This window comes from Lepidochelys olivacea (genome assembly GCF_965140295.1).
Source record: "Lepidochelys olivacea isolate rLepOli2 genome assembly, chromosome: 4".
In the NCBI taxonomy this organism is placed as follows: domain Eukaryota; kingdom Metazoa; phylum Chordata; order Testudines; family Cheloniidae; genus Lepidochelys; species Lepidochelys olivacea.
The window spans coordinates 75590019-75600503 of record NC_140414.1 but is presented as its reverse complement, the minus strand read 5'-3'; the positions used below and the strand labels follow the sequence as shown (position 1 = coordinate 75600503).

Genomic DNA, 10485 nt, shown 5'->3' with positions numbered 1-10485 from the left:
AAAAGCCACCTGAGCTCATATCCTGCTAGCCAGTTCACACAAATGGTGCTAGACAAACTCATTGTGGAATAGCATGGGAAAATGTCCTACCATGGAGGTTGAAATAAGGCAGCCTTCCCTAGGAACCTTCAGGAGAGGATTGCAAAGTACTGCCATGAAAGTTTCGAGATATCTCAGAAGAATTCAAGGGACTTCCTTATATACATAAACAAACTGCTCCACGTGTATCACCTCCCTGCCTAACCTTACAGGAGAATGAAAAGCAAATGATAACTCTGCTTCTGTTTGTTGTATTGCTACCTCTTCTTGTATGAGGAAATGCATGGGAAGTCCATACCTGAGTCCTGATTAGTTTGGGGTTGGGTGCCATCTGTACATTTAGACATTCCAAAGCAAAAGGCATTCACACGCTTACCTGAGGTTCCTCCCCATTCAACAGACTTGCCTGTGCTCAGCTGACGGGACTGGCTAAACTGCGGTGGAATCTCAAACAGGTCCTGACTCACAGCATAGCTGCATCCCCCAGACACATGTCCACCATCCTCCTCCTCCTCCTGGCTGTTCATGGCAGGGGTCTCTGTCTTGGGCTCCATCGAGGTATCTGCAGTGGTCTATGGACTGCTTGTGGGGTCTCCACCAAGTATGGCATGCAGCTTATTATAAAAGCAGCAGGTCTGCAGCTTGGCACCAGATCAACTGTCAGACTCCCTGCCGGCTGCCACAATTCCTTCACTTTCACATGGCACTGCTGCTGCTCCCTGTCATTACCCTTTTCCTGAATCTCCCATGCAATCTGCTCAGAGATGTCCATGTTCCAATACCTTCTGTCTACTCCAGGTCAGAGCATGTAAAGCATGTAAAGCATGTAACTGGCTTAGCTGACTGGGTGGTGGCACACAACAATGGAGAGATGCCAGGGGTACTCACCAAGCTGGTGAATCATGAAAAGGCATTTCAAAATTATGGGGTTTTTAAAGTGGGGCCTGGCTTCTGGTCTCTGTGACCCTGGGCAGTGGAGTTCACAATTGTGACTGGACCTGTCAGTATCAGGCACTGTGGGACAGCTGCTGGAGGACTGTTAGGGCAGACTTAAGTCACACAGTATCCACACAAACACTGTGTCAACCACAGTATGTTGACCATGGCTTCATGCCGTTCGGGGAGGTGATGTTACTGCACTGCCATAATGGACCACTTACATCAGTGAAAGACAATTTCAGTGAAGACATACGCACAATTTGGTTGGTGCAAGGCAACTCACATGAACGTAGCTTTCTAGCATAGACCAGCCCTCAGTTCCTGAACCTGCTTCTCCCTCTGTCAAAGATCCTCATCTTTGATGCAAGGATGTGAGCCATGGAGCTTAGGTTTTGTTCTTTTTTTGGAGAAAAATGGAAATGATAAATCTGAGAATGTTGGTATTTTCCATAGTGCTTTGGGGTTCCTGACCCAGTGCTGGAACCGAGAGGGGAGGCTTTAGCTGTGCTAGATGGATCAGATGCTAGGGGATGGATCAGCTCTGTGTATTAATTTAGATAGAATATAAGGGAAGAGGAAAGGAACACACAAGATGGAGAATGGTGGTGGTAGGGAGGTGAGGGCGACAAAGTTTCACATCCCAGGTGGTATTTGGGATTTAGACTGAGTAGTGGATGTGGCAATGTGATCTCTCTCTTTATCTCTTTCTGGCCAAGTCTGGTGAGGGCCTCTCTCAGGATTAGGATAAAGAATCCAGGGTTCCAGTAGATGATGGGGGGTGAAGCCATGATAGTGAATCTCACTCCTTCCCTTCTCTTGTCTTTCAGTTAGCCAGTGTCCTGGTACCAGCTCCCCCGACCCCCAAATCTTTTTTGAGGACCCCAAAAGGAAATGATGGGCAGAATAGCTCATCCCCTTATTATTTTGCAGGACTGACTTGGCCATCCCTTCTTCTGTTCAGATCACTCCGGTGCCAGGGGATTGTGTGGCAATAGCACCGAGCTGGCTCTGGAAAATGCTGGGAGCCTGCTGTGCCAGGCCCAATTCACCAAGGAGAGACGGGAACCTTGTGGCCAATTTTGCACTAGCACAGCCTTGACACCACTTTGCAAAGCACAGCTGGTGCAAAGGGACCACCAAATGCTAGGGTGAAGTCACCTCTACAAGAAGGAATGTCTCCCAGAGGTAAACCAGGTAGTTTCAGTGTCAGCATCTTCTCTATTAAAAACAGTTTTAAATTCCAGGGACATTCAAAACCATAAAAAAACACCAGAAAAGCAGGATCATTCTAGTGGGCTAGGAGAAATTTGGAGCCATAAATTGGTTGGTTGGAAAAAGATTTGGGTGCCAGATCTGGGGCTTTCCAGCACTGTCATTTTGCGAGATGGTCTGTGTTGGACAGCAGGAGCATTCCACAATAATGGTTTGCTCTGTGTCCCGGAGCAGATCAGCACAGCACACAAAGGCTGCCAGAAATGGTGGTTTGAAAGGGGAAGGGCCAGGGTGAAAGTGGGCCGGTACGGGCTGGTACGGTGAACAGGTAAAACGTGGCCGCGGGTACCAGGCGTATGCAGCCGACGTTAAAGTGCTGCCGCGGCAAAGGACCCTCCTTAAAGCAGCGCTGTAACATCGTTGCCCCTTCCCACCCCCACCTCAGGCCCACTGAGGTGTTTTTTGTGCAGCGCTGCAACTGGCCAGGTCCTGCGCGCAAAGTGGCTTGGCAGCTGACACACGTCTGCACTTTGAGCGCAAAAAGCTGCTTTACTGCACAGAAACGTGCCCGTGTAGACAAGCCCTAAACCAACATCACTCTAGCAATGTAAACCTGTGTGCATTAGCCCTCAGCGGGCGGACTTATCTCCAGTAGCTCAAAGTATCAGCAGTAGAGGGATGCAGTTCTGGTCCAAAGTTTCACACGCCCGCTCCCCTCCTGCAGTGAATCCAAAGAAATTCCTGTTTCGTGTTTTCGGAGAATCGAAACTTACCCATGACAGCGCGGAGGCACCTCCCACTCCGTCCTGTCCGATCATAAACTCAGGAACAGGAGCAGCAGCTGCTCCCAGGTGCCTTCCCCGCTGGTTTCGCCCCCGGCACAGGTACGGTCTGCAGAGCGGAGCATCTTCTGCCTTCTCCGGTGCCGCTGCTGCTCGAGGGGGCGCGGAGCTGGAGGCTTGGACCAGGAAAGCCCCTGGCTGCGGGGGACTGGGACGCTCTTCGCTTCTTTGGGGCGCTAGCCGGGACTGCACACGGCTGGGAGGGGGAGTGAGCTGCTCCGGCAGGGGTCTCCTGAGGGGCGCAGGGCTTACAGGGCTGTCAGTGAGAAAGTCAGGGTGTGGGGAGCAGGGGGTCTGTGGGGAGCAGCGGGGGAGGGGGGTGTTTGCAAGTCCCTCCAAAACCCTTGGATTCTTACTTTCTAAACGCCTCCGCCAATTTCCTACTGAGCAGAACAAGTTATTCTGAGTCCTATCTTTTAATTGTCCCACTCTTAGGTCCCTTAATTCTACCTGGTGCAAGCCCAGTTATGTCAGTACAGAGGAAAGTGAAAGGAGAATTTGATCCGTAGCTTGTACTAGGTTTGGGGAGAGAGAGGGTTATCTGAACAGTGGGATGCACAGTTGTGGCATCAGAAGTGATATATCAGTTATTATTTATATTAATTATTAGAGCCACTCTCAGAGATATAGTCCATACTGGTTCAGGTTCCGATGCCTCCACAATTCAGCACATTTATAAGAGTGTCATTCTAAATCAGCATCTGATTTTGTTTTGAGCCACCTAGAATATTTCAGATATCTATGATTAATTACTTAAGGGTCTGGTTATGGCATAAATTCTTGTTAGATTCAATGAAATGTAGTAATGTGGTACGTAGTATGTTTGCTTCTAGGTGCCAGGAACTGTTCTTTATGAAGCGGGTGTACCAGGTGTGTACCAGGGTGTACTGATACATTTTAGGTTATATTTAGCAGCTGTTTATAATCCTGTAAAATCAGGATAGTAACAAAAGGGTAACTTTTTCTAGTTTTCATCTGAAGGCTGTAACCAAATGTAGAAAATATGGTCCAAGTGTTAACACCCATCAGGGATAAAAATCATCAGTAACCCAATTTTCTTGCTTTTATCCTGTATTCTGTTCTTGCAGAATGCAAAGAATCCTGACTTTTAGTTTATTGGAAGCAGAAAAAAAGTAAATTCTTCATTTGATATTCTGAGCTGCCTGCACACATGAAACCAATATTATAATCTGGCACTGTAGTTTATTATATTCCGGCCTTAAAAATGGTGGCATTGCTATCTCTCTGGGTTATGGTGGTTCAGGTGAAGTCACAAGCAGGAGAGATTTTGGCAACTATCTTCATAAAAAATACAAAAAACCTGAGGATTTCAGTGACACTGAAAAAAAACTCAAAGTCTAAGGTCCCCAGCGCAAATTAATTTGAATTTCTTCTCTTTGTGATTAGTGGATATCTGAGTCCGCATCATAAAACTACTGCATAACTGGCAGATGAAGGGAATGAATTTCAGGATTGGAATAACTGGGGTAGAATTATGAAGTAGGATGAGTAAAATGAAAACCAGGGATCCTAGGAGCTCTTGGAATTTGGAGGAATCATGTGAATTAAAAAAAGTAATGTTTCTAAAATCAAAATATCTTTTAAAATCACTTCCAATAAGAGACATTTGGGGCCTCTGTCTTTGAATCTGTTACACAGGAATTTAAAGGATCTTGCAGCATTCTCTGCTGACTAGTTTTCTTTATTTTGAAGTGGTGGCTTGATTAGTTACTCCTGTGCCAAAAAATTAAAAATTCTGCACACAATATTTTAAAATTCTGCAAAATTCTGAAAATTTTCTTTGTCAAATAAATGTGGAGGCTCCAGCATGGCACTGGGGAGCACAGGCCACTGGCTGCACAGAGGTAGGAGATCACTGTGCTGCTCCCAGGGCCGGCTCCAGGCACCAGCTTTCCAAACAGGTGCTTTTCCAGGCATGGCGGCAATTTGGCGGCAGCTCCGCCTCTGTTGTGGCAGCGGCAATTCAGCGGTGACTGCTTGGGGCGGCAAAATTGGTAGAGCAGTCCCTGGCTGCTCCCCCTTGGAACATGGATTCAGCGTTGAGGCTGCACCCAGCCCTGACACAGCGCAGGAACTGGGACTGCCCCAGAAACACCCCAAGGCCCTGCCCCTCCATGCCAGGTGCACCAGGTGTGGGCAGGCAGGCTCAACAAAGCAGGATCCACGTGTGGAGGGGCTTAATGTGGGGGGATCCAGGTGTGGCTTGAGAGGGTTCTCAGTGGGGCAATCTGGGTGCGGGTGGCTCAGTGGGGGGATCCGGGTGCGGGGGAAGATCTGGCTGCATAGAGGCTTTTTGGGGGTTTTGGGGTACAACAGTAATTGGACTCTGCAGGGGGGGTCCTGGTGAAGGTGGTTGGGGCTTAGTGTGGGGGGCTCAGTGGGGGATCCAGATGCTGGAGGAGTGGGGTTCAGTGGGGTGGAGATCCGGATGTGGGTAGCTCGTCGGGGAGGTCCAGGTACAGGGGGAGTGGGGCTTATCGTGGGGAAAGGTTCTGAATGCTGGGGAAGGGGTGAGGCTTGGCAGGAGGGTCTGGGTATGGGGGAATCTGGATGCATGGCGGTTGGGGGAGCAACTCCCTGTACAAGAATCCCTTTCCCTGCAGCTGAGGAGTGATGGGTGCAGGAAGCAGGTGTGTGTGTGGGGGGGGGGGGGGAGTTTGCAGAGCTTCCTGCAGCTGGGGGAGAAATCTGGGGATGGGTCTGACCTGGCCCTGGATACCGTGCAGGGGAAGAGGAAGTCCTGTCCTCCCCAGCCCAGCTGGGACTAGCATCTGATCCCAGTGCAAGGGTAGGAGCCACCAGCTGGATCTTCCCCAGTCTCACCCCCTACCCCACAGTGATTTACCTCTCTGCCAGCTGCCCTGGGAACTGCAAACATACTGCTGGGGAGGGTCTCATGACTGCTCTTGTGGCTACCCATTGCTTCCCCATCAGAAAGTCATTTTTCTGTGGGGAAGCAAAGAAATCTGCAGGGGGATATAAATTCTGTGCATGTGCAGTGGCGCAGTTTTCCTGCAGGAGTAATTAGTAAACAAAAAACATAGTAGAGAAGCAGTCATATCTGGCAGACAGTTATCCTGAACACACATGTATTCATGCTAGAGCATAACATGTAGCCAACAGCACTACAAGTAAGTAGTATGAGGATTTGATAGGAATTATATGTTGTCTTTTTTTTTAGTGGATCTGTATAGTTATTGAGCACAAGTGTGCAATAACAGACTCGATATCTATAAACTAATTATTTCTGTTTAATCATCTAGGTTTTTATAATGTATACATTCCTTCCTTTGTCATAAGTCTAATATATTATTTTCTTTTGTTTAATATATGAAGTAAATTAGTAAATATTGTTGGCTTGGGCTCATGGCAATTTACTAGCTGTCTTCTTCCAAAATTTTCAATGATTCTGCGGACATTGATTTAGTTAATAAGGCCCATAATCTTTGCCTTTACAGAAAAATATATGTTTCTTAAAAGGCATTTCGAAGACTAATAGTACATCTAATAAGCATCTGTAAGTTGAAGACTGACAGTGTCAAGAGTCATAATAAAGCCATCATGGCTTCTGGAGGAACTGTTCAAGATGGCAGTGATGATGATGGTGGAGATCTCACAGCCCAAAACCTTGAACAAAAATCTGTGTCTTTTGAAGATCCAGTAGAAAATAAAAGTGGCTGCAGTGACTTTTCAAATGTGTTTTGCTGGGAACAGGAGATACAGCAGGTTTCAAGGGCCAGTGATTATAGCAGACAAGACAAGTACGATTTCAGAAATCCAGGTGAGAAGATACATTCATTTTTGTTCATAATCATATCGCTAGCTTATGTGGTTTTGAAAGGAGGCTTCATTCAAGATTTTATCGTTTTCACAGATTAACACTCATCTTCCAGTTCTGTGGTTATTTCTCAGACTTAGACTAGACTGAATGTCCCTGAGCTGTTGTTTCTCAACATTAGACCAAAATTCAGAAGTATGTTTATTTTACAAACTTCTGTATTTGTTTTTAGTAGAGACAAAAAAGAGAATATTTAAATGTGATGGGATACAGTTTGAAGCAGTGGAGTACTAAATCCTCTTCCATTTCTTTGGAAATTTACCACAAAGTTTTCTTCTAATAATTATGCCATTATTGAAGCAGAATGGAAACCAACTTACGTTCTCTGACACTCAACTCGATGGTATAAATTATGATGGGATAAATAAATTATGTCACTCATCTGGCACTAATATGATGTGTAAAGCACAAAGCTAAGATTCAGTCATGATTATTTTAATCAAACTCTTCAACTTCTGGTTAGGGAGTAATAAAGAGCTTAAGGGATCCTTCAGATGACTGGCGCTAACTGAAATATAAAATCTTTACAAACAGACCATGATTCTTGGGTCTGGCCAACCTGTATGCCACCATTGTACTTCCCCAATCCCTAAATCTGGTTATAATGATGCAAATTAGATTAGCCTCATGTCTGACGAAGGATCATTCATCACAATGCTCTCTGGTCATGCCTGATCTTGCTGTTGGCACACTCCCAACGTGCCCCCTATGCTGGCTTTATGTCATACCACATCCACAATAGGTGTATCTCCAGATGCCATATTAAAACAGCTTTATGGCCCCTTCTTGCCACTGGAGGATCTGGCTTCAACTGTTGAGACTGAAATTTTCTATGCTGGGTGCCTACTTCAAACTGAACTCTTTCTTTGAAAGTTTCACTAAAAACAGTTCAACCGTTCAGAGAATGAAATTAGGAAAAATATGTTGTTTTTTACTAAGTAATTCTTAGAATACCCTGTTTTATAAGCTGGTGTGTGTGTCTATGTGTGTGTGTGTGTGTGTGTGAAGACAAGCTGCAAGGAGAGGGGAAAAGGCAAAAACTAGCTGTGGGGAAATAGGGCAGAGACAGACTGGGGGGGTATATATTAGGGTCATATATGCAGGGACAGGCAGGACAAATAGGGAAAGCATTAGATGCAATAATGTGCCCATTAGAGCAATCTCCATTCCAGAATCTGTATGGAACCCAAGATTACTGAGTTGCTACATTCCTCTGCTCTCAGCAAATAGCTGTGAAATCCACTAGCAAAGTGTGTGGCCTTTGTGAAATCCACTAGCCTCATTCCCATTTAGTGGCTGGTCTGGTCTACATAGAAGATAATAGCCTAATACTGCTCAGTTACTGGATTAACTCAAGTGGTAGAGGTTTGTGTTGTGTACCTAAAGGTCCCAGCTGGTGACATATGACCCATTAATTTGTTTCCATGTGATGGACTTTCTGGGTTTTTTTAGTTTTTTTTAAACTTAGGAAATTATATTTAAAAAAACATTAAGGTTGCAAAATTGAGCACACAAGACAGGAAATGCCAGAATTAAGGTTGCCTCTCCTGTTGCATATGCATTATGATACAGTCTTTACTTACATGATTACATGCTATTTTTTCCCATGAAAAACCTTAATTTTTGCATTTCCTAACTTCTGAGTGCTTGAGTTGCAATCATAATGCTCTTTTAACAGCTTTTTCACATGTAATACAATAGAATGAGAGAGTGATTAGATATAGGCTGACTCTTTGATCATATAACTCTTGTGACTGATTGCTAAGAAAAATGTTTTATTAATTTTTTAGAACTAGACAAACATATAGGACTTCTGGAGAAAATATCTGACTTAATTTTGAACGACATACCAAAAGCTGAGTAAGTATGGTTGCAATTACTTGAGCTGAAAAAAATGCAAAGAGAAATTGTCAATCAAGAGAAGAATTTCAGTAAAACTCAGAAGATTGCGGTGCTACTGCACACACTATCTACAGTCCACACAGCTACATTTAGACAGTGGCACCCAAAATTTGCATACCTGAGGACCATATTCAAAAGTGTTCAAGGGCTGTGTTCAAGGGTTGCACCTAGCTTTTCCATCTCTGATCTACAAACATCCTAGATACCACTTTCCCTCAGATTATACTAACAAATCACTATACTATGATTCAAAGTAGAGCTGGATGGCAATTTTCAAACTGAATGTTTTTCCATCAGAAAATGTGGAGTCATTGAAATTGAAACATTCTGTGGGAACATGTCAATTTCAACAATATTTTGTTTAGAAAAAATCTTAAATTATATTATAAATTATGAAATACAAATATAATATAATATATTATACAAATAATAAATATTAAATAAAATATACAAATACAAAGTAACAAAAATAAAATTACAAAATACATATAGAAAATTAAAATATATGAAAATAAAATGAAAGTCAAATTCAAAATGAAATGTTTTGATTCACCCAAAATGATTTTTTTAAAATTTGTATTTAAAAGGACATCTGAAAAAAATCATTATGATTTGGAGTGAAAACAAATTTTGAAATCACAGAATTTCACACAAAACAGAACTTCTGGTCCTCAGTCAGCTTTTGTTCCCTGCTTGCTGAGTAAAAAATAGAAAAAAATCAAAATCAGCCAGAGGCAAACCAACCTGGCAAGTTCCTTGAATATGGAATCAGGACAGGACTTTATTAATATACTCCCTTCCCAGCTGACAGCAGTGGCATATGCCTTTTATCCAAGTCTGGCTCAAAGCCTGCAACCATTCTTCTGGTGTAGACTTTGCCAACATTATCCATTCATTTGTAATCTCAAACCTGCTTTTCTGCAATGCATTCTACTAAGGGTAGCGCTTGTAAAGCAACTAGGGATTAGTTCACTGAATGCATCCAATGAAGTGAGCTGTAGCTCACTAAAGCTTATGCGCAAATAAATTTGTTAGTCTCTAAGGTGCCACAAGTACTCCTTTTCTTTTTGCAACTAGGGACTACAGCTCTTGAGTAGAATGGACCGCTGTAAGCAAACAATACCAGTGACCTGTGGTCCCAGAATACAATATGATCCGAATAGCTTGAATAGGTAGATTCATTAGTTAGTAGAGATGAAACCAACTGTTTTGGCATTGTACAAGAAAAGATATCAACTATTTTGTTAGACACTTCAAAAAGGGTCCCTATGAAGATTAAATTTATCTTGTTGACATGGTTTGTAACCATACTTTGGGAGCCTGGTTTTCAGAAGCAGGCATTTAAACTATATTCTGATCCTATATTTGCATATGAAAATAGGCAGTTTTGCTTTCACGTATATGTTTGGAATGGCACAGTACTTTTTTTTTTTAGCAAATATTGGCTATGTGTAAATAGCTCATGTTATTCAGTTTTATAAGTTACACCCTACACTCTTTATCTATTTAGTTTTATGTGAGTCACTCTGCTGATCACTGCCTGGAACATTTCTAGGGCTGACGATGCCCTTGTCTGCTTTTTACAATGGTATAAGGTGTGTAGAAAATTCATATCATACAAACATTCCTTATAGCAGACGATAGGAATGTTGTAAATATAATCGGAGACAACATGGTGACACTGTTTTTGAC

At 43.4% G+C, this 10485-nt stretch overlaps 1 protein-coding gene across 1 annotated transcript in view; it reads left to right on the top strand.

Annotated features, from left to right (window-relative positions):
- The first annotated feature begins 3016 nt into the window (after positions 1-3016).
- The window catches only part of LOC311520161 (putative ATP-dependent RNA helicase DDX60), a 69224-nt gene continuing 61755 nt past the window's right edge, over positions 3017-10485 (top strand). Inside the window, exons 1-3 of the mRNA XM_084627431.1 lie at positions 3017-3074; positions 6512-6834; positions 8682-8751. Coding sequence (XP_084483557.1) covers positions 6615-6834; positions 8682-8751 — 290 coding nt within the window. The 5' untranslated portion in view covers positions 3017-3074; positions 6512-6614. The remainder of the gene's footprint in view (positions 3075-6511; positions 6835-8681; positions 8752-10485) is intronic.